Source organism: Dermacentor variabilis, chromosome 8 (genome assembly GCF_050947875.1).
Source record: "Dermacentor variabilis isolate Ectoservices chromosome 8, ASM5094787v1, whole genome shotgun sequence".
Taxonomy (NCBI): domain Eukaryota; kingdom Metazoa; phylum Arthropoda; class Arachnida; order Ixodida; family Ixodidae; genus Dermacentor; species Dermacentor variabilis.
In genome coordinates, this window is record NC_134575.1 from 72,320,166 (window position 1) to 72,344,267 (window position 24,102).

Genomic DNA, 24,102 nt, shown 5'->3' on the forward strand with positions numbered 1-24,102 from the left:
TGTCAAACGGGTGTTGTGATTTTGAGCCAGAGTCGCGACCATGTCTTGAAACACTTTGCGCGTGTCGTCCATGTTTTCCTGTCGCTGTTCTCTTGCCGCAAAGGCTTGCTCAATTCTGGGCAGTAGTAGCGTTTCTAGTTTCGCAGTAAGGAGGTTGTCCATTGCGCGTTCGAGAGCATTTGCAATGGAGGCGTCGAGCAACGTGGCAAGCTTACAGTCTATTGCTTCGTTGAGGTTGCGTTCTATCCGCTGTTGCAGCTCAGTGAGGGCCTCACAGTTGACATTTCCTTCTGAAGTGTATGCTGGTGGTGCCGCTGTTGCGATTGGTTCGAGAGCTTTGCGCTTGTGCGGGGTTGGTTGTTGGGTGGTTTGCGGGCAATCTATTGCAGGGACAGGAAGGTTGTCTGCATTTGATGGTAAGTGTTTGGGTTGTGTGTCTGCAAGTTGTGATTTGAGCTTAGCGTTTTCTGTCTTGAGGTATTGTATCTCAGCACGTAAGGATCGGAGCTCATGCATGAAGCTGTGCATGGTACCGTCACTAACTGTGTTCACTGAGGTTGCTATAGGTTGTGAGGTGTGACCTGTGTGGGAGACAATGCTGGCCCAGCTTACCTTGGGGGGTGTGTCTTGCACTTTAACTGTGGTCGTTCGAAGGCTTGCGTTTCCTTGCTGCTGCGGTGGTGTTGAATCCGGTCCGCTCCGGGAGTGACTGCGTCCTTGTGACTGACTGCGACCTCGGGAGCGGCTGCGTCCACGAGACCGACTGCGTCCTGCGGTTGTGGTGTCGGCTTCGGTGTTGGCAGAGCTGAGTCTCCATTTGCTGAAGTCGATGACCCCGTCTCCTGGTCCGCTCCTTGCTGTCCCAGTCGTAGGCGTTGCCATCGTCGTTGGAGTAGGAGGTGTGGTGTCTGGAAGCGGCGATGGCAGGACTTATCACCAGTCGGGTGGCCTTTGCCGCAGAGCGCGCAGCAAGGGTGACAGGGGTGATCAGCCGGTGGATTTACTGTGTCACAGCTCTTGCATTTCTTCTGGGTTGGAGTGGGGCATACATCGGCCCTGTGGCCGACGGTCCCGCAGATGTCGCAGACCTCGATGCACTTCTTATGTAGATAGCATTTGTATTCTGCTCCGCGGTAGTAGACATGGTACGGTACTTGCTTTCCGTCGAATACGATGAGCACTGAATTAGTACTGCCCATTCGTCGGGCCTGCAGAATCGTAGGGTTCTTCTTGTAAACGAGACTGTTGGTAATGTCTTCTTCTGTGTCATATGCAGGGAGGTTATGTATGACTCCTTTGGCTGTGTCCTCCGGCAGTGTGACGTATGCTGTGGCTGCGTAGCGGACTGCTCCGATGGGGAGGCTGCAGATGCGGCAGTATTTTTCGGCGTTAGACATGATTGGCGTGCTAACTACAATGACGTTATTATCCGTGCATGAGCGGTAAATGTCGTCCTCTGCTTCTTTGGTTGTAATGCCCGTGATCTGTAGTATTGAGTCGCGTATCTGGGCGTCTCCTAGTTTGGACACGTTGAAACCGTCTCTTGGGCGTATGACGATCTTGATATCATTCTTCGGAAGTCGTGGTTGCCGTGGTGCGCGTGGGCGTAGTGCGGACTGCTGGGTACTCTTGGTGCGTGCGCTTGCTGTTGCACGGAGGGAGCCATGTATGGGTAGGGATGATGCCTGCGTAGTCTGTCGTTGCTTACGGTGGCTGACAAGCCACCCTGCCTCAACGGTAACTTCTTCGGGGGCTATTTCCGTGCCCTCAACCTCTACTACCTCCATAATGAGGGGAGGGGCTGCGCTTACTTGATCTCACGGGGATGCGAGTCGTTGGGCGAAGTCCTCGGGAGCCGGGACTGCGGCAGCGACGCCGCGCACCTTCGGAGCTGCGGCGCACCTGTTTCTCGGCCAGACGGAGCAGCTGAAGATCTTGTTAGGGTTAGCAATCTTGTGGTCGTAGAAACCCTTGTCCTGGGTCCCTGGCGTCGGGACTGGTCTTGATCGGTAGCTGACCACTTCCGGAAACTGGTTCCGACGTTAGTTCGAGTCCAGCGGTGATTGTTTGGCCACAAGAGTTTGAAATATACGGAGCCCATACGAGGCGCATCCGGACAGTTGCTGTTCTATTGGTTAGGAAATCTTTAATATAGCCGTAGGTCTTGCGGCCACACCCCGTCTTGCGCAGGTTCTCGAGCACGCTGGCGTGGGACACGTTGTCAAAGGCCCCTTTGAGGTCCAAAGCCAGTATACCCCGGGGCGGGTGCCTCGTTGCTCTTTAAATAGTTCGTGTAATTCGATCAGGACGTCTTGGGTACTCAGGTGCTGGCGGAATCCATACATGGTCACCAGCATCTGATTTGTCTCGTCCAGGTGTGCTTGAAGTCTTCCGAGAACCATGCGTTCCATGACCTTGCCCACACAGGACGTGAGCGAGATAGGGCGCATGTTCTCGATCGTCAGAGGTTTGCCAGGTTTAGGTATGAACCGTACCTCGGCCTCTTTCCAAGCTGCGGGCAACTTCGAGCTTTCCCATGTTCTGTTGATGTGACCCAGGAGCCCGCGTGCCGCCGCATCACTCATGTTATTGAGCAGCTTGTATGTAATGGCGTCCGTTCCGCATGCGCTCGTCTTATTACTTTCGTCTATGGCTGTTAATAACTTCGTGATGGTGAACGGTTCATCTAATGCCGGATTTTCCGGTCCCCGGTACTCCTTCGGTATCGGAAATCGCCCTATCTCCGTCTTGAGGTGGATAGCCTTGAGGTCTTCAATGAGCCTTTGGCCTTTGCCATCGTAAGCGTTGAGAACTTTCGTGAGGTTACGGTTGGTTGCGGTCTTGCTGCTCAACGGGTCGATCAGGTGTCTGAGCAGGCACCAGGTTTTTCGCGCCGACAGCTTTCCCTGCAGCCCGTCGCACGTACTCATCCAGTTCTCTCGGCACAGCTTGGTTGCGTATTCAGCGATCTGTTTGTTGAGGAGCGCGATGCGTTTGACGAGCTTCTTGTTTCGACGTTGACGCTTCCATCTTCGTGTGAGCGAGTGCCGCGAGCAAAGAGTCGGTTCTAACAACCATTCTGTCTTCCCGCTGGGCTTGCATGTTAGTAGAAAGTGCTACAACTTCTGCAATGCTTTTGCGAGAGGTCACGGTAACTACAGCAGTCAAGAGGCTAATGTGGCATCGCCCAGGTAGTTCCAGAGGGTATTGTGCACATTCGACGCAGTGCAAAGGTCCAAACAAGTTTCTGACGTTAGATTTCTTCTCTGCCGCGCTCCTGTCTTGTATACACACGCTCTGAAGCACACCTGGACACAGTGTGCCAGGCAGCAGCAGCGACAGCAGCGGGATAGAAAAAGGAAGAGGCAAAGAAAGCTCCGCTTGAAAGGGCCACTCCGGCAGTTTAGCTATGTCCACTGCTCTTAATCAACTGTTGGAATATACGTACTCTTTTACACTCCGATTATCTGTGCCATACAATATGGCTGCAAGTCACTTGGTTTTCCTGAAAATGAATTTTGGAGATTGGTTGCGTGTTCCCGACTAACATTTTACTTGCCACCATGTTTGTGACGTCAGACAGCCCTGCCACTGAAATCGTCAGTCTAGTTCGGAAAATCTGTAAAAGCTGTGTTACAGCTTGGCATTGGCATTAGCGCCACGTGTACTGCGCGTTTAGCAGACATTCTGCGTCTTCGCTATGGCAGTGTAGGACCCGACGTCTACCCATCGCGACATCCCACGACGCAGCTACCCACTTCAGTTTCGACATCTGATCGATTGGTTATATGATTGAATTTCTAAGCAAACTGAACCAACCTACTAGTGAGTGACAGGACTGCCAATGCCCATTTGAACATATCCTAATATAGTTTAAAAAAACCCGCGTAGCCCTTTAAAAAAACTTGCCACTAGTGGGAGCCAAACCTCCACCCTCCGCATACTATTAGTGAAGCATCTAAAGGGCCAACAATATGTACTCTGTTACATAACAGGAAACGCTAAGGCTAGAAGAGAGACCCCCCTATAGATCAATGACGTAGGTATGCATCATGTAATTCGATGTAAAAGTAATTTTCATATGGCAAAATATGCATTGATTACATGAAAGCCGTCGGGGATCTCTACCTATATGCTGTTAAACGAATGGAGTGACATGCATCTGCAACCAGCAGCCACAACGCATCACTTGCTCTCGCAACCAAAATATGGCACACTACATTATTGGAAGCGACAAACATTCAACAATAATAAACCACTCACCGTAAGTTTACATGCATACATATCAGTAATATATGAATGCATTCTGTAGAGAATGTCGCAGATCAAATACGACTGTACGGCCAAATACATGGAGCGACTTTTACGACCACACAACATTCCGTAGCTTCAGCAGCATTGCCTGCCATGCATGGAACAGAGTAAGGCATCTCTTGTGCATGGCAGTGGTCGCAATCTGAGCTACCCTTGCAATGTGCTCATCATCACTGTGGAAAAATATAGAAGTGCCATGACGAATAAACAAGCTGCAAATTTCGATAGCCACAGCTTCAACTTCAGCGAGCCTGCGTAACCGCTGCAAAGTGAACAGCAACCATCAGACTTGAGTGCAAGACAATGATGTGCCGTTTATTGTCTCAGTCATGGGCAGTGCCTATTCGAGGCCGCGCAGCTCCCTCTGGATCTTCATCCAGTTGTTGAGGGGACCGTGGCCACCGCGGTAGTGGCAATAGCAGCCGTCTGGCTTCAGCCTGCCGTCGGCACGCATCTCCTCGTACTCCTCGGCGTCCCACTTGGTGAAGCCCCACTTCTTGGAGACGTGCACCTGCAAAGAAGGCATTGAGAAAGAAGGCTCAGGATTCAAGCTCCAAGTCAAGCTGTGACAACTATTATAAGTCATTTTAGCCCTACATCCCTGGCCATTCATTTCACTTGTGGCATCTTTTGTTAAAGCTCAAGCATACCATAATACCACGCATAATCCAAGTTTTTTTTCTCTAGATTTTACCATGTGAAATTACTGCCCCATACTCTAATGTTGAATTCCAATGGCGGAGTCGGAGCAGCCGACGGACTCCGCGAGCGAGCACTCGACTCTGGCGTAGATCAACGCCTCCAACTCCACGAGTGGAACACAACCTGCGCCGCCGGAGCAAGGCAGAAGCGGAACTTCTATCGCAGAGTTACCCAGGATACCTTGCGTGTTGTCATTTCCTTCTGCTGTTGGCTCCCAGTACCGCCGCACCGGTCACTTGTCTCTTCAGCACCGTTCACCTGTTGCTTTTTTAAAAGTGCGGAATGGATATCTCGCCAAGCATGCAGCAGCTTTTGCTTCCTCGCGAGTCGTGACCGGTGGCGCCTCCAAGCAGGCAAACGCGGTAAAGGAAACACGTCACGCAGAGTGCCGGTCCACTCCGCCGATTTTGGCGGAGCATCTTTTTCTGCTCCACGGAGTGACTCCCTCTCTGAATCCACTCCGACTCTCTCATTGGAACACCTACTCCCGCCCTCACTCTGTCATTGGAACAAACTTGCTCCGAAACGAGCAGAAAAACTTGCTCCGACTCCGCCATTGGAATTCAACATAAGCAGATCCCAACAATTTTCAGCCCGAATTCGCAGTTCCTGTTTTGCTATTGCTCGGAGTTATCAGCTCCATGCACCTTCATCAGACACCAGTGTAACCATGCTCACTTTACAACGACCATGCTTTGCACGACGTCAGGAGCATGAAACAGTACGTTTGGCTACATTTCAAAGTGATTGTAGCTGCCAACACCACCAGCAACTGCACTGCAGGGAAGCAGTTCGGTGTGAAAGAGTACACAGGAAGCAAGCAGAAGGAAGCCCTCTTGTACAGCAGCTCGACAGGAAGTTTCCAGGGGACTAAGAAGGACTGTTTCCCGAAGTTGAACTGGACCCAACACTTAGATCAAGAACGAGCTGCACACCTCGCTGTCAACATCAAGTTGCTGCAAGCAAAGGCAAGGGATCGCTAGAGAAAAAGTCATTCCGAAGATGGACTTCATGGCAAATAAGCACTGGCTGTCTAATTTTATGAACGCTGGATTTTCTTTACACATGCGCATGTCGGTATCACAGAAGCTGCCATAACCTATACAAAGCTGCTTGTGGTCTTTCAGCATCACATGATTTTGCTGCTTAAGTTGGCCAACTTTCAGCTGGGCCAGACTAGCAATGCTGATCAAATGCCACTGCAGTAGAACCTTGTTGATACGTTATAGGAAAAAAATTCGAGAAAGCACACACTAACCGGGAAAACATTCAGTCTGAAGACACCAAGAATTACGCAGGCAACTTAGTTGACATCCACGTAATTCGAAGCGCTGCGCGAATTGTTGCAGCACAAGTCACCGACAAAAGAAGGACAAGTGGGGGCTGAGCGACCCCAGACACACTGTCCTCACGGCTTTGGCAAGCTTGCAATTGTATTCCTAGAATTAAGCCTGCGTCAGCAGCTCTTTACACCTTTTTTGAGCCGGGCATATTGGTGGGAACATACGTGCCCACTCACTGCGAGAAGTTGGACATGAGATGCCAATGCGCATGAAGCTGGCGACAACCGAGAGACAGTTTTCCTTTACGAAACCAAAGCAAAATCAAGCTTGCAGGCGACGCCAGAATACGACGCCATCCATGTGAGACATGACGCTCACCTCGCACCACCTGCGTCATGGAACGGTAGCGTATTTGAGTATGGTTGCAGTGGCACAATGTCACAAGCACTGTGGCACGGATAGGTGAAGATACTTATGGCAGTTGGGTCGGTGGCGATAGCTGTGAATGCGGCATGTGACGACCGGGGAAGAGGATCTCTGCTGATACAGCAATGTAGACCGAGAATACGCTAACATTCTCAAGCGAGACGGGTGGACAAGTACTGCGGAGAAGCTGCTGTGGTGGGCGACTACCGTTTTCGATCACGCGCACCTCTTGACTACTCATGTTTACGTGCATCCAGTGGCCAGCAAATGTACGACAGATTGGCAAAGTACTGAAAATTAGGGGTGAAAGACTGGTTTCCGGGAACATTACCCGTTTAAAAAAGAAGCGTAGCTGTGTTGGGCCACTTGTTTTCTATCGCAAACGATAGCACCGAAAAATCGCACGTGACGGGATCGTAATAACGAGGTTTTACTGTTCATCTGGACGTGCCCCCAGCACTAATGGTGCTGCAGAAAAGCTCCAGCCAATTTTCCATGACGTAAAGTGGAAATGAGAAAACGCATGTCACCGCAACATCCGGCACAGCAGACTGATGTTCAAATGGAAGACTATGCCAGAAAACAAGTTTATAAGATATCTTGTCTGCTGTCAAGAGAAAAGATGAATGAAGCACTGGTGCTTGATTGGATGAAGCCTGTGTGGTGTCGGCCACCCAGAGCACTGCTGGGGCTCCATTACAACTTGTCCTGGAAGCTTTTCAATGTCACCTGCCTGACTTCATGAAGCAACTACAATAAAACCTCGGTAAACCGTACCTGCTTAAACAGTAGTTTAGGTTTAAAAGTAGTAAAGCCAAATACCCAACTCAGTGGCCATTGAACACAATACGTTTTGTATCCGCATAAACCATACTACCTTACTGCGTACAGATCGGTCAACGCATAGCGTTTCCACTTTTCATTGCACAATCACGGAGGTGCGTCGTCTCCATTGGGCGGCCCGGCAGAACAACAAGCCTCAGAGATCGGAAGAACGGCCTCCAAGCGCCCTGTGCGTTTGCCCATGAAGCCACATCGACATCATTATGACATCGGGCAAGCAAAGACTCCCATATGCTGAAGCTTGGATAAAAAACATCGGGTGCTCAGCATAGAAGGAAAATTGTACATCGTTCAGGCTATCGAGCGTGGCAAGAAGTCAGCACTGGCATGCGACAGGGATCTACCGTTGGATATGGTGTGTCGCATTTCGAATGCGAAAAGATGTCTGCTACAAGGTTTACTTTTCACCTTCATTGCTTCTGTTGCCGAGGTGTTGCCCAACAACAGTGGCAAGGACAACACAAGAAGCGACAGCAAAGACCTGTGTGGTATCGTAGCTGGTTCTTTATTCTATGGTATCGGTACTTGTCATGGCATTATCGTAATGACACCAAACTGGCGACGCCACTATAGTGCTGCTTTCAAACGAAAAGTTTGAAAACATAGTGTTGCAACGTCAAACGTTCCAAGCCGGGCAGGACTTCGGCATCTAGGTGAAAAATGTGAGTCGTCGGAGGGCTAACGGAGGACACCTTCTGCATCTGCCGCAACGATGAGATGACAGCGATAAGGAAAATGAGCGTGCGATAACAGAAAGGAGCTGTTCACCGAGATTGCGCAAGAGATGTGCTACACCGTCTGCACATGCATGGGCGCACAGACGCAAGCTTGCGTGCAGTCTGGGCTATAATAGCGAGAAGGCTAGCAGCGACGATAACGTAGAATGAGCTCGACATGTTCATATCAAGTAAATGCTGTTTTCATTTTGTGAACGCTGTCCCCACTTTTTGTTCGGCCTACCATCGAAGTACGCTTTTTTTAATTTTTTCTGGAATCGGACATTCAGGGGTCGGCTTAGAATCGGGGCCGGCCTAGGTTCGAGTAAATACAGTAATAAATATACAGAAGTTTCACTTTGCCAATGCACAAGCAATGATATGGACACTCCAGGGGCATCATCGCAGTGCTCCCAATGAAGTCCAGTGGCGATAAGATCGTTCCCGTGCACCACATGCCATATAAGCAAGTGAAAGCGTGCGATGGCAAGAAAGATCGTGCCCAGGGGAGGAAAGCGCGGAGGGAAAAGGGCGTGGCTTGCACTCTGGTAGCAACTGCATATTCTGCACAGCGACACAAACCACATCTTGAAAGCGATCTGCAGATGTGACGACTTTGGAGGCCGTACACTCGCGGTCGGCCTGCCGCCACTTGCGTTGCTGCTCCGTCCTTCTCGCACGGCAACTTGATCACGAGAACCACCCGGTACTTCCATAGCGCGCAAGCAACCACCTGAAGAGTTCAACCCAGCATGCTTCGCGTGGACATAGCATCCAATCCGATTTTGATGGCAGTTTCTTTTAAGGAAGAAAAGAAACCCATGTAAGTCGCACGATTCGACAAGACGCACCGACGAAAAATTCACAAGAACACTGCAGCTTGTACGCAAGAAAATACAGTAATCGCATTCTATTGCCTCTATACTTCATTACTCCTCAGTCCCTTATTTTCCCAAGCAAAGTAGCAGGGACTCTGCATCTACTCAATTCTCCTGATTTCAGCATTACTGTTGGATCTGCAATTTTTTTCACTACACGCGGCCCAAACAATTACATCTGTAATCATTCAGTTGACTTTAGCAGCAGGTAGAGTTTCGTACAAAAATTTCTGCTGTCCTCCTGCAATTATTCTTCCATTAGGTAAATGAATTTGATCTGGAACTGAAATTTCAGTTTGACACTGCTTTGTATAGCAGACTTCCATTAATTCGACGCCAAGTAATCCAATCCCGACCAGCACCTACGCATGTCTATGGGTCCAAACTTTCATTATATCGATCCTAAAATTGGCCCTCGCAGAATAATTCTACATGGTTTGTCAGCAAGCACACACCTGACCGCTATGGTGACCCCTTTATTGGCAGTGTGTCTCAGCAGGGCTCAGGAGACGGCGAATGCATTGTACACAACTCGTAGTTCGTCAAAAACGCCTATTTTCGGCCTGCCCTGGGAAAATTTTCAAGCGACAGCCGTAGCTCAATGTCCGATTGCAGTATTTACCACATTCAAATGGACGTTTCTTTAGAATTGGGCTAAAGGCTGCCCACGCGGTGCAATCCGATACAAAAACAAAACTGCTTTTGTGATACTTGTATGCTTTACCGTGCAACACAGGTGTATTCCAGCAAAGTAAAAACCATGTTTCAAAGCCTACACTAGGAAACCAGTTGTCATTGTGCAACGTATCTTTTTTTGCTAAGAAATCCGGCACACATTAGATTTTCACTTTGCGTAGAAGCTTCATGACATACATCAGTACTCTACCTTGGACACGTACAAAGAGGGTGCCCATTTGATTCAGGGCATGTTAAATCGGACAATTCATCAGTGGTGTGCTTTGGCACTTTTTCTGTGTCTTGTGTAATTCAACCCACCAGATGCTTTGATCAATGTCGTCAAGCCCCTTTGGTCGAATTAACGGAAGCCGGCTGTATTTACCTGAACATCCTTCAAATAAAAGTAAGCGGGCCGCAAATTGCCTGTTCAACGCAAATGAACACGAGACCAAAACCACCATGGACATGTTTGCGTGCTTCACCGCATAATTGATGTTGCTGCAAAGCTGACTAGGAAACCAGCAGTCACTGTACAACGCATGTTAGACCTTTGCCCATTTGCTAAAAATTTGGGTGCACGTTACATTTCTACGTTGTTTAGGAGCTTTAACCCTTTCGCTGTCTGACCTTTCTGGCTGTGACGCACCCCCCTTGTCGGCTTGGTTTCAGGGAATGAGCATAGCAGGGAATGAACATGGCAATTTATTTTTGATTATGATTGGTATACAAATAACATAGTCAATGCAATATGCACATTTCAGTGTTCTACAGCTGTCGTTAGTAAACATTATCATCATCATCAGACTGACTATAAAATCGTTCAACATCCGAATCTGACGATGCGGAACCCTCTTCCTCGCATGCGACTCTGTCACGAGTCCGAATCCGAGCTCGGCTCGTATTCTGAATCGGAATTGAGCCACCACTCCAATGAGCAGACGAAGGTCCCGCGCGCTCAGCCATCCGAAAGTAACCGCGCGCAGGGAGGAGGATGCGCTTTCAGTCGCCCGCACAACGGAGAGAAATGGGACATTGCGTGATCAAGAAGACGGAGATGGAAAAAGGCTAAACAAAGTTCGAAGGGCTTTACGTTTACTGCTGCAAGTCGGAAGCGAGGGTGCGGCGAGAGAGTGAAAGCAGCAATAGAGTCACTTTCCGAGAGGCAACACGTGTGCCTGAACTTGACGCGCCGTAGCAGACACATCAAAGAAGAAAAATAAAAACCTTCAAACCAGCGGAGATGGCAGAACAACCCTTGAACCCATAACCACACGCGCACAACGCATGATCCAGCGAACGCAGAGCCACCGCGCCACTCAGCAAAGAGAAAGTGGGGAGTGGCAGTCGCACCGTACTCTTCAATACATGTACTAACACAGGTTGGAGCGAATATACGAACTTGTAGAAAGAGTCAACAGATGGCATGGCCAACCCAGGAGCACCAGCTTTGTGCTCAGGCACGAAATTTTCAATGCACGATAGAGAATGTACCGGTACGTCAGTGACATTGTGGGGGGGAAGCGCGATGACGTACCGGTACGTCCGCGACAGCGAAAGGGTTAAGGGGGCACGTAAGTCTTGGAGACAAAAAAATAAAATATTTTTCATTCTTTATTTTTCTAATCTTCATATCAGAAATATCTGTAGGCAACTAGCTCAAAATGCCATTTTGTTGAGAAAGAAAACACTAGTTATGCCATGATTGCAGAGTTTTGCCCACTGAACTGTTGAGATTACTCAGTTTGCATCATTCCCTCTTCCAAAACCGTGCATGATAGCTGCAACATCTGTGTTTGAATAAGCATCTTTACAGCTTAAGTTCCAGCCAAAACAAGCCATCAATGCTAACTACCTGGTTTTCTAGCATAAAATGTCTTTCTCTCCCAAGTTTTCGCATCTTAAAAATTTATTCTTTCAAGTGTCAAATTTGGGAGCAGCCTGCTACTCATTCAATCCTCTTGATTCTTCTTTTTTGCCTGAATGCTGGTGAGTGCACGAAGGATATGACATAGTAGTTTAGGACACTGCAACATTTTGATATCTTGAGATCAATAAAAATTCACAATTACAAAGTTTCAAATTTAGAATTTCATAACTTCAGCTAAGATAGAGCTAAAACATTAAAATGTAAACCTGCACACTTTGAACATTCAGGAAGATACCTGCTTACTTTAGGTCTCCTGGTGCAGTACATTTTCTTGCAAGTTACATTTCAAATTTATAACATTTTTCTGGATTGACTTAGAAAAAAACTAATTGTACATTTCTAATCAGCACACAAGATTTATATTTTATGAAAATTTCACGTGTCGAGACAACAAGAAAACTATCTCAGACCCAGGCTCCCTCAATGTCATCTTAAGGTTTTGTGCTTCAGACACACGAAAAGTGGACGTGCTTTTGATTTGGTAGCATGTCAATCTGGAAAATACTGCCAAATAATTCAGCAGTGCGTTGGTTTTTTTTGTTTTTCATCTTGTTCAATTCGACCCACCAGATAATCAAAATTTTGCTGGTCCCATCAGGATTTAATTGAAGGAAGTCAACTGCACATGGCTCTCCGAGGCAATATCACGTGAGCGTTTCACTTTCTGAACTTTCGCTTTGCCTCCTGCATCACTGAGAAGGCGGTGTTCAATTCGTGCTCCCGCTTCGCCGCGCTGACGTAAGCATAATAATAATATTTGGGGCTTTACGTGCCAAAACCACTTTCTGATTATGAGGCACGCCGTAGTGGAGGACTCCGGAAATTTTGACCACCTGGGGTTCTTCAACGTGCACCTAAATCTAAGCACATGGGTGTTTTCGCATTTCGCCCCCATCGAAATGCGGCCGCCGTGGCCGGGATTCGATCCCGCGACCTCGTGCGCAGCAGCCCAACACCATAGCCACTGAGCAACCACGGCGGGTCTGACGTAAGTATGGTGCAAGTGAATCACTAGAGTGGAAGCGAATGTTTTGAAAGCTAGATGCTCACATGATCTCGCCCCAGCGCACTACTGAGAGAAGCCCTGGTATGGGGGGAAAAAACAGTGAGCAAAGCAAACCTTCTGGCGGCCGGGGAACTTGAACTTGGCACGACGCAGCGCTTCGATGACGTTCTCCTTGTGCTGCTCCTTGGCGCGCACCGACATGATCTTCTGGCCAATGTGCACCCTGGCGACGGTGCCCTGGGGTTTGCCAAAGGCACCACGCATCCCTGTCTGCAGCCTGCAACCAGCAAAAGAGAGACACGGCGTCAGGCTGACTGCTAAGCACCGTTCAGGGTGTCTCAGTCACACCTGGCATACTCCCATGAGACTTCCCGGCTGCGCTTTTCTCTAGTACTAAAATTTCCACGACGTAACAATTCTGGAGTAAAAGAACCTGCCTATGAGCCAAGCCATCGAAGGGGCTCCAGATTAAGCTTCTTGTTACCCCCCCGAGGATCCACATGTACGCCTGCCGGCAACGAGCTCGCACCTAGGCATGCACAGACGGCGTGTGGTGGCTCACGCGCACCAAAGCAGGGGAATCTGCTCCAGACAAATATGGGCACTCAGGCTGGCTTGCATAGCCACTCCTGGGGCCACTCCGTGCATGCATGGCGGTAGTGCGCACGTCTGGCCGCACTTTGTGAAGATCAGCGTAGTACTGCGCCAGCGCCACCCACGTATAGCAGCCAAATCCAGATTGCACATTTTTCAAGCACATCAATCGCTCAATACGAAGCGACGTCTGCCAAGGCATCCAGCCAATATATCAGAGTAGCCGCTGGCGTGTCTTCAAGAGCTCGCGCATGTTGGCAAGTGAACGTGTTGTCTGGGCTTTCAAATGTACCTAAATCTACATGCAGGTACAGCTAAAATGCATGCAGTTTCTTGCGTTTTGCCCACACCAAAATGTGACCGCCGGTACTGGATATAGAAACTCAATAGCCCAACACCAAAGCCGCAAAGCAGCTTGCGGCAGGTATAATTTCCACCACTGAGAATGTGGAACTCTTATGAGCCACCTTCCGGAAGTTTTCATGCAATACATTTCAGGGTCGATACTGAAGTGAGGTTAAGGGGGCACACCCCTCTTTGAAAAATTTTTTTTATTTGTGGATTGATTGCAATGAAACTTTCATGTTTCATTAAGTTTTATGCACTGATTCTAAATCTGCATTTATTTTTTCCATACAACAAACAGTTTTCAAAATATTTACAATATTATGTTTTTCCTTTGGAGTTTGATAATTTCCCAAACAATTGATGCAGTGATAAAATTTAGCATACCAAATTAATGTTTAACATCTAAGGAATGTAGTAAAACAAGAATGAGTCTCCTAGGCCAATTAGGTCTAAAGCTAGGGGTTGCCAAACCCATTGCAGTAAAAGTTCCCTCACCTGCTTTATACAAAGTAACTTTAAAAAAAAGGTTACTGACCAATATGCGCAGTGAAATTAGCCTTACTACAAAGAGTAAGAGTTTCTGTTTTCAGGGAAAAAAAAATTACTGTGCTAGCACAAATACAAACAGAAATATGTTCACTCCAAAGCTGCTAGTGTGTCAAAATTGTAGTTTTGAGAAAATGAAGAAAAACTGTTTCAAGCACCTTTACGAGAACGAAAGCACCTCAAATTACGAAAATGCACCTGGGGAATAATCTGGGTGCATCCCAGATTGGTGCTTCTTTTTTGCCATCGTCTGGAGGCCTAGTGACAATGCCCGTTTTTTCCTGGAAGCAGTGGTGCGACGCAAGTCTTTTTCTTTGGCTCTTTTTGAGCCGGAGTCTGTCACATTCATATTCATTTCTTGAAGAATGGCTGTTGCTGCATATTCATTTCCAGTATTGAAGCGTAGCACTGCTTCTGCAACGGCTGCCTCCACAGCAAAAAGGGAGAAATGCTGCTCTTTGGAAATCATACTCCAGATGACTGAGTGGAATGATTCATTGGAGTTTTGGGTTCTCCCTCGCTTGCACCTATTCAGCAGCTTTACATCTGCCAAGCGCTCATACACAGGCAAAAGGGCCTTTGCCACGTCCGCTGGCAAGTTATACTTGTGCCTTGGTTGTGGCTCACCTTTTGCTGTTGCCGCATTATGACGGCACCAAGAATCCTTGCCACTTGGGCACAGGCTGTGGTTAGAGCAGCGGTCAGTTGACGTGACATGGTGGTACGTTGCCATTACCGCTCTCTGCATGGCGTCAACATCACCACAATGTGACTTGAGTGCTCGACCATAATAGGCACTCAGCCTGTTGATGAGGTCTGCTGTGAGCCTCCCCTTGCCACCAAGTCCCCGCATGCCTTCCCTTTTGTGCTTCTGGAGCAGGTTTCGAAGCGCTGCACCCATACGTTTTTGTACATGATTGATGCAGTCTTCTTTCTGAACATCTACAAAGCCGTACACCTTTGCATCCTTGATAGCATTAAAATTGCGGCTGTCACCGTCGCACAGCATGGTTGTGTACTTTACTTTGTTGCGTTCTAAAGAACGCTGGAACAAGATTAATCCAGCCTCAACTTCCATTTGGCCAGATTTACAATCGGTGTTCTTCTGGCACTGATGGGATTTCCTCCACCCAGCATACTCTTCAGAGTCAGGTGTGGGTCCAATTTCACAGCCCAAACAAAAGTTTGAAAGCACGACGTAGTCCAGGATGTAGCCGGTAAATAGCTCCGCCACTGCGCCTACTCCTATATGCGAAGAATGGCCCCGCGTCATCCAGGTGCCATCAAAGCACACAGCAATGTTGCCTTTGTGTCCAAAACACAAGTTTTCGTAAAGTGCAACCGCTTTTTCTGCGCACTGCACCATAACAGCCTCAGCTGCACGCGTCGCACCGGGGTTCAGAGTTTTTTTCAAATGCTGCTGAAACGTCTTGTTGTGGAGACCTCGGCTAGACAGGCCCATCGCTGCGAAAATGTCATTCATGGCTGTCTGGCCGTTACCTGTTGCGAGCATCGCACGCCCGGCAAGGATATTAATTTCAAACGGGTTGCATTTCTTTTCACCCTGTACCCGTCGCGAACTCCACTCAGTCGCTAACTCACCGCACCTCTCGCAGATCAGCATCAGTTTCACTGCGAGGCCGTACTCGCGATCTCCTGTCACCATCTCCGCGCGTCCTTGACAAGTCTGGCAGCGCATAAAGCCAAGGAGGGAGTTTATCGCACGCATGTCGACGGCAGTAAACGCTGTCTTACGTTCGTCTGTTACAGACGCTGCCGCGCCGCCGAGGTCCGTGAATGGCTCCATCTTTCGCGTCGTTGCTGCCGTCGACGCAAGCCGCTCGAGCGTAGCCTTTTCACGAGCGCTTGCCTCCCTTACGTCGCTGTCGGTGACAGTTTTAGAGTCAATTCTCACTCGGGCGGACACTTCAGACGCGTCGGGTGCGCTGTCCACCGATGCAACTTCCAGCGCGGCATTGTTTGGTTCTCCGCGGCAGGGCGGTTGCCCGTCCGTGCGTCGGTCGGCGAGTCTGGCGTCCGCAGGCGTGTTGGCTGCACTGTCCAGCGAAGCATTTTCTGCTTCTCCGCGACAATCGGGCGGCTGACGATCCGCAGAAGTGATGGGTGCACTGTTCAGCGATGCGTCGTCCAGCGATGCATTGTTTGCTTCTCCGCGGCTATCATGCGGCTGCTCGTCGGCACTTGCTCCTCGTCGGTCGCTGGCTTCAGACGGAAAAGAAGACGATTCCCCTACTTTCTTCTTCGTTTTCCTTCGTCTCAAGCCGAACATATACACCGAATGGTGCTTCTTCGGTCCCCCTGGCATAGTTCCGTGCAGTACCGAGGACTCGCTCAAAATGGCGGCATGTGCAGCGCTCATGCCAGGGCAACCGGCGTAAGCCTATCAGATGGTGCCATTCGGGTCACGTGCTTTTTCCGACCAATAAGAACGCGCGTTGAAGAAAACTTTGCGCTTGTTTTATTTTACTGCGGCTGGCACATGGTGGCTGGCCGAGAGAGGAAGGAAAGCCAGACGCGCGAGCTTTCAAACAAGACCAAGATGGCATAGGTGCGGCTTTTCGTTTTTGCGCGGCGCGCGGTCGTAACTAGCGCTGTTTGTCCACAATTTAAAGGGCGCTTTTAGAAACTACACTATTTTAAATCGACATTACGGCGCAATTACGCATAAGATTTAAATGGAAATTTGCTCAAAGGTGCAGAATTATGCCATGAATCCAAAAATGAAAAGATTGAAAATCGGGCTTTTTGACCGATTTTCGGTCCCAAAGAGCCGTGTCTCCCCTTAAGAGAGAGCAAAAAGTATTTCCGCTTGAGCTTTCCTGTCGAGCTAAACTATGTTCACAAATGCCCCTCGACCAAAACAAGCTCACTTGACACCTTGGCTTCAGTCCTCTAGATGTTGGACCTTCCCCCACCTTTCCATCATAAAGAGCCATTTTGCAAATTTTAATTCCATAACATGAAAAATTAAGTTACCTGCACTGTGCTCCCGAGTCTATAGGTTCCTTCGCCGCTGTTTGCCATTGTAGTGTAGCTAAAAGAGCTCGCCTCCTATTACACAGGCCTCATACAGAAACTCGTTGATGCATTCCCATTTACAATTTCCTGGTGCCAACATTCAAAATCCACAGCACCGAAAATGACGCAGTAGTTACACTTGTTCTTACTGGTTGGCATTACATGGATATTTATAATCTCCGTACTTCTCAATTTGGGCATTCTTGCAGCTTACTTAATTTCTAATTTTTCTAAACACATGAAGCCAATAAGTCTGCACACCTGCATAACCATTGCAGATTTGCGCATTTGTAACAGTTTCAGGAAAACGTGTCATTTGCAATGCCTGGGAGAAGAATCTATCTACTGCTCATAATTCCCAAGTAGAATGAACCACACTACTTGTAACTACACCAACACCATAGTTCCCTCTAGCGATTCCTTTACTGAACTGTGCCCGCAACCCTGCGGTCCAGAGAGAAACGTGGCCAAAACGCACCTATCGGCACCAGCACACGACAACATTTTGTTGATTCGGATGACGTGGAAGGGGTGGAGTCTCATCCGGAGGTGGAAAGCGTCCTTGCCGCAGGTCTTGACGAGGTACTTGTTGGCGCAGATGCGGCCGGCCTCCAGCGCCTCGGACGAGATCTGCTCGAACTCCTTCGAGATGAGGTGGATGCAGAGCGGGAACTCGTCCACCCGCGCCTTCTTGCGGCCCAAGTCAAAGATGCGGATCTTCGGGTCTGCAGCGAGCAAAAAAAACGGGTGCAGAAAGACTTCAGTCCCACGGTGCGGGATCATTTTTACACTCTAGAAACACGTTAGGTCCCACCACCACGACAGTTATGATGCCACACAGCGCCTTTCTCCAGACGTGGCTAGTAGTAGGACAGACTCCCTTGAAATACTGTTCTTACCCAATTCTAACACACATTTCAAGGAAGAAAATCTCAAAAATCGCCAGCGTATTAAATGAGCATACGAAACGGTGTATGCTGTTGGCAACTGCCCGCCATCATGGCCACTGTCAATAAGATGGCCCGTTTCTGCACAGGCTCCTACGAAAGCTAATGCAAAAAAATCTTTTACTTGCTAGCCTCTTAGCAACAGAGCTGTATCACGGATTTCGAGGGACACACATCATAGGCCTGCCTAACTGGGAAGTAGTGTTGGCATGGCCCACTGCCAGCAATTGGAAAGCTTGCAAAACAGTTCAAGCAATGTGGAATATGAAATGCAGCTAACTGTACATTAGGTTAGGGTCACATTTTGTTACGCCGAAGATAAAGTTTGTGCTCCTTTTGAGCAACTTAATGTTAGAAAAATTTCTTCAATAAACAATATGCAAAGTGCACTTCTCCGCTTGCCTTGTCTCCCCTAACCAAGATGGCAGAGATGGGGATAAATCGTAATTAAAATGACACTAACACAATACACTAGATCAGCTTAGACTGCTTAAAGGGACACTAAAGGTTACTATTAAGTCAACGTGGACTGTTGAAATACCATCACAGAAACCTCGAAACGCTTGTTTCGTGCCAACGAGAGACTTATTTTAAGAGAAAATGCGTTCTGAAGCGTCCGCGTACCTCTAGCGCAGTTCAAATCGCCCGCCCTCCGATCGAGGAGTACTGACATCATGGTCTCATAGTGACGTTGCGCCATCGGCGAGTAGAACGGCGTCCGCAGACGGCGCTACGGCTTTTCTGCGCAAAACGCGAACGCGCGGCCAGAAACAGAGCCAAGACAGAGCCGACAGCAGAGCGAAAGCGGGAGTATGGTGGCTAGCGGAAGGAGAAACGAATTACGTCCCACATTACGTCCCACGGCACACGGAGAGTCCGTTTTCGTTAAACTATAGGCTGCGGCGAGCTCGCAGCGTGGTCGGCATGGTCTATGAGAAGCGACGAGCCTTTTCGCACTCGCAACAGGGCATAAAAATGTGCGAATCGACGCAAAACTCGGCCTAGAAACGTGCTTCACCACAGCCAGGGCTCAATACGACCCAAGCTGGCACGACCCAGATGTCGTCTCCCGCACCGCCACCAGGCGCCGCTACTATACCTCAAACTCCAGCGCAAGATGCCCATAAGCTGGTACTTCATTCTATGACGCTAACTTCGACGCTCGTCGCAATGGACCCTAACACCGACAGATTGGCTCGCGATGGTGGGCTCAACTTCAGCGATTTGAGCACCGACGAGCGCGACCTGCTGCTGAGGGCTCGCACTGCCGGCGTCGTTGCATACTACGACAGCGGCCTCGACACCGGCTCTCCGGAGCGGGAAAGCAACGAGGGCTTCCCACGACATCACATGGACGTGGCATTCTCGCTGCTTGTTCCAAATGAAAGTTTCGCGAGCCAGCAGAACCCTCACAGCACGACGCGATAACGAAACTACTGAAACTCCAAAGCGTGCGCGGCGCAGAGTCGAGCGCGCAGACTCGAGCGAAAACGAAACCTTTCGAACACCCATATTACTGAAGGGCAACGTCAAAATGTTATTTTTTCTTAGAATCGAATAGACGTAGACAAATAGCATTTTTTTCCGTCTTATAATCGAATGAAATTATATTTTTAATACGAGTAGTTGAGTATTAGTAACACAAATTATGAGGAGTCCTTTCGTCATCGGGCTAGTACCGGAATGTCGCTGGGGGGTCTCAAATCGTGTTATGCATTTACCTCAATTTCTCGGTTACTAAAGCTCTGTTCGCGATTATATTGACGCCTTAGACGTTCTAGAACATTGCTCTACCACTTTAACTTGAGTTTCTGGTAACCTTTAGTGTCCCTTTAAAGGGGTCCTGAGCCACCTCTCGGGCTTGGTGAAACGCCACGCACCGCAGAGAGCATACGAAGCTGTGAACAGCTGTGACAAATTTTACAGTCGTGCACGGCAGGGATCATAAGCTATCTTTGACTGCTAATAACTCCGCTTCTGCTGAACACATTGAAGTACCTTTCGCTGCAAGGTGTTTTTGAAATGGTCTATCTTAAAATCAAATAGTTTCCAACTTCTACAAAAGTGGTTCAGAAACCCTTTAAATATGGATAGACTCAGTAATAGTTTATGAAACTTGACATATTTTATACCTGGCTCATTTAGAACACAATGTAGTCTATCTTTAGAAATAAAACAACTAGAGCCCGGAAGATGCCGTCAATATCCATTACGTCACAGCAAACTGGTACCAGAACTTCGAAGTGGCATCCTCACCTGTTTATTCTATTTTGCCCCTTTTCCAACTTGCAAAACCTTCTCGCAACAGTAGTGCTTTTGGTATTGTAGAAGGGCGATTTACTCGTGCAGGTGAAGCCAGTTATCTCTTTTGGTGCATTCCTTTAGGGTGGCAGCACGCGGACTGGTGCCATTACCGCTGCCCTGTGTTGCCCATACTTCCAAAATATGTCCCGCATTTTTAACACTGCTACTAGAAGAAAGATGCTCCTTTTGGCTACGATTAGGGCATGTTAGATGTGTGGGAAAGCCTGAAACATTCTGAAGCCAATGGTAGAAATAAGGCCCAATTATTGCCACACTGCATACGCCCATACATATAGACCAATTAATGCCAGACTAATTTTCAATGTAAAACGAGCCTAATATGAGAAGCCACAAAGATGCTTGAAAAACTAGAGATTACCTATTTTGCACCTATATTCTCAGTCTGAAATTGCCGTTTGTAGTAGAATACGATTTACTTAAAGGTGCAACTCAGTGTGTGCCGCTGACACACGACACTGATTGCCTAAATAGCAACAGCTAAACTGATACGTCAAACACCCTGGTACAGGCCGCACTTTCTGGAAAGACAAGACTAACACACCAAGAGACTGGCTCATGGAACCAGGCTGAATATATGCTACTCCTGCACTCACGGTTCACAAGCAAGATCACTGAAGTCAAACAATAAAAATTCCACTTTCTTTGAATTAGACCACTCGTGCACTCTAGACCGATGAATGGACGCACATGCGAAATTGCGTGTCTACACAGCTCTATGGATTGCAAACTAAAAACTAGTACAACTTGGGAGTAAGAACCAGTGGTCATTGAAGATAAGCCACATTTGTTTGCCATAAGACAAACTTCAGGTCGAGTGCGTAACGACACCTTTCCTGCACCCCGTCAGCAGCAGATCTCTTTGGTTCGACCACCACTGTTACAACGCAGCCATCCAGCTGTTCACTTCGCTAGGACAGTAATTAGGATAAGTCAGCACAGCATCTTAAATTACGTCATTTGACGAGCTCTAGCTGCCCACTGCTGAAATCGCTTGCTCTGCCACGAAAATGCGAGGAAAAATAATTAAACAACGACGACGGCGGTTCGACTCGCGCGGTAAAAGGAAGCTTGATAAGAGTAGTAGGCAAATCTCGCGCTCGTCAGGATTACCAGGCCTACGAATATGTTTCTGGCCATCAATACCACACATCCACGCGGACCCCACCACAACGCCGCCAGCGAGTTAACGTAATACTGGTTTGAGCAACGTGCTACATATCTACTCGGCAAGTATCTTAGGAAGTCATCTGCAGCGTACAGTGATCCTGTCAGTAAAGAGTGTAAGCGGAAACTTGCAATTTCAATGACAGCTAAGCCTAGTGCCGGGATACTCACCGGGGACACCACGACAGAACCGCGACTTGGGGTACGGCTTGTTCTTGCAGTAGCGATAACTGTCACAAAAAAAAAATGTATGTGAGAAAATGCCAGCGACAGTTGCGGTTAGTGATACGCAAGATCGCACACAAATGAAAAGTTTCTTCATACATCGTGACAACGAGTACTACTTACCATCTTGCGGGTCGGCGACCCATCTTGCTGGCTGAAGTGCCTAAGACACGAAAAAAAAGCGAAAATGTCACTTACTCATGCTTTAAATTACAGTAAAGGTAGATCGTGCTTCATATTACGCTGTTCTATGACCAGTACTATCAATGAAATTAGCCGATTAACTTAGATTTTGAGTACGAGTAGAGAGCACACAACCACGCAACTTACCGAGCAAGAGCAGGAAAGAAACGGAAATACATCCGCGCCACCTGCCTACTTTTCCAACTTCGCCTAAGCTAGGCTAGGCTTAGATTTTTTTATAACTCAAAACTAGTTTCGGTTTCGCTATAGTTTTACTGTCTCATATTGTTTATGCTCATCGCTGGTGGGCAACACCCCGTTACCGTAGCTACCATAGCTTAGCGGTCGCGCCTCAGAGTTTGAACACCGCTTTTGTAACTAAATTATCTAATCAAACAAGCTTGAACAAATACAAGAGGTCCACGTTAACGTGGTCATGCCGTAAAACGCCGTAGACCTTGGAAGTGAACAAACCTATTCGCAATTCACGGTAACAATCAAAAATCGCGGCGAAGAAATTGGATGTCGTTTATATTTAAGAATATATTTATATTCAGTAAAGAAGAAAAAAGGCATGGTTGAGAAAGGGATACAGCCAACAACGAAAAAACTCACAAGCCATTCTCTGTGAAGGTGGATGACTAGCGAAGCCATTCAGCGCGCGACACAGAGGTGACACAAAATTTTGAACAAAGGTACGAACCTATTTATTGACCTGATCTGTTGTCATCGTGCCGATTTAGGTACGCACACACATTCGCGTACCACCTCTGCAATTAAATGTGTCCGTTACGTAAGAAATGACTCACACCTCCTTAAGCAAACTGTCTCCCCATTACGACGACAGAAGTGAAATTCCACGTTCGTTGGAATGACCAGCGGCAGCGGAGTCAGCTGTGGAAGAAGACTGCGACGCTCGAGCGACTGCTGCTGCTGATCGTTTTTTGCACAACGGAGCGCTGTGGACGAGGACGATCGACGAACGCGCGCGAGCATGCAGTGGCACGAGAGCGTTACCGCGGTTGGGGCCGATAATTTTTTTACAGTCCTTTTTGAAAAAAGTTGTACAAATCATTTTTGCAAAAACATCTGTTCTTACCCTTATGCGTGGGACCTCTATGGGTCCCAGCTATAGGGGTATACGTGACAATTGGTATACAGTCCCCGAGCCCACAGGGATATGTGCCCTGTGGGCTCCTACACCTGAGCTTGGACCCTTTCTTCACTATCACCAGGATCGGCCCACATGATAGTTTCTGCACACAGACGCTACGAAACCCCGAGCCGCTGTAGAAGGTTGGCGCAGCGGATATGTGGTAATTGTAACAATCATTTTAGACCGTCAAGATGCAGTTGATGCCGTTGATACATGCTGGATTAGCATGCTCCATCATAAATAATTATGTTATCGTGTGCTTTTAAACTATGTACCGTATTTCTTCTCATTATTTCCGCATTGCTTAGTCGATCCCCTCTTCTTTACTGCTATTATGTGCACAAATTTTATTTACCATGTATTGTACTTTTTTCTTCTGGTTGTGTATGCACTGTTGGGATTTTTCGCCCCCCCCCCCCCACCCTTTACACAATGCCCCACGGGCCTGTAAGGTACTTCAAATAAATAAATAATCCGATCAGCTACAGACGCAACTACCTGCACAACAAAAATAATAAAATATAAGAAGTACTTTCTTTGTTGCTCATTTGAAAAACGTGGGCTGGTAAAAAAACGTAGGTGTTTCTCAGGAAGATCAACCGCAGCCGCGCATCACTACCGTTCCCGGAGAAAAGTACCGTTCCTATCTCGAATCTGTGAACAGATCGATACGGGAGAGCGTAGCTATGTGTCAAATTAGTAAGAACGTACGGGAGGGAGCAGAGTCAACAAGACCCGACGATTGATTAGTCAGGTGTAGCGCAATGAAAGCGGCTGCGCCTACCGCAGCCAGCGGCGCGTC

General features: G+C 48.1%; 2 protein-coding genes across 2 annotated transcripts; both read right to left on the reverse strand.

Annotated features, from left to right (window-relative positions):
- Window positions 1–608: 608 nt before the first annotated feature.
- LOC142591438 (uncharacterized) lies at window positions 609–1,793 on the reverse strand. Its single transcript, XM_075703766.1, has one exon. It carries the CDS (start codon window positions 1,785–1,787, stop codon window positions 609–611), a length of 1,179 nt encoding a protein of 392 aa, XP_075559881.1. The 5' UTR covers window positions 1,788–1,793.
- Window positions 1,794–4,608: 2,815 nt separating this feature from the next.
- Window positions 4,609–22,241, reverse strand: RpL10 (ribosomal protein L10). The gene is made up of 5 exons (XM_075702365.1): window positions 22,085–22,241; window positions 21,908–21,966; window positions 17,779–18,025; window positions 12,888–13,050; window positions 4,609–4,825 (listed from the first exon to the last, which is right to left on the reverse strand). The coding sequence occupies exons 1-5, from the start codon at window positions 22,105–22,107 to the stop codon at window positions 4,655–4,657; spliced, it is 663 nt and encodes a 220-aa protein (XP_075558480.1). The 5' UTR covers window positions 22,108–22,241; the 3' UTR covers window positions 4,609–4,654.
- Between the last annotated feature and the right edge of the window lie 1,861 nt (window positions 22,242–24,102).

Excerpts from the sequence above, each read along its gene's own strand:
- RpL10 (XM_075702365.1), bottom strand. The coding sequence starts at position 22,107 with ATGGGTCGCCGACCCGCAAGATG. Across the intron at positions 21,967-22,084 it reads GGTCGCCGACCCGCAAGATG|TTATCGCTACTGCAAGAACA; the intron begins GTAAGTAGTACT and ends TTTTTGTGACAG. Across the intron at positions 13,051-17,778 it reads TCGTGTGCTGGTGCCGATAG|GCTGCAGACAGGGATGCGTG; the intron begins GTGCGTTTTGGC and ends TGCTGGTTGCAG.
- LOC142591438 (XM_075703766.1), bottom strand. The coding sequence starts at position 1,787 with ATGGAGGTAGTAGAGGTTGAGGGCACGGAAATAGCCCCCGAAGAAGTT.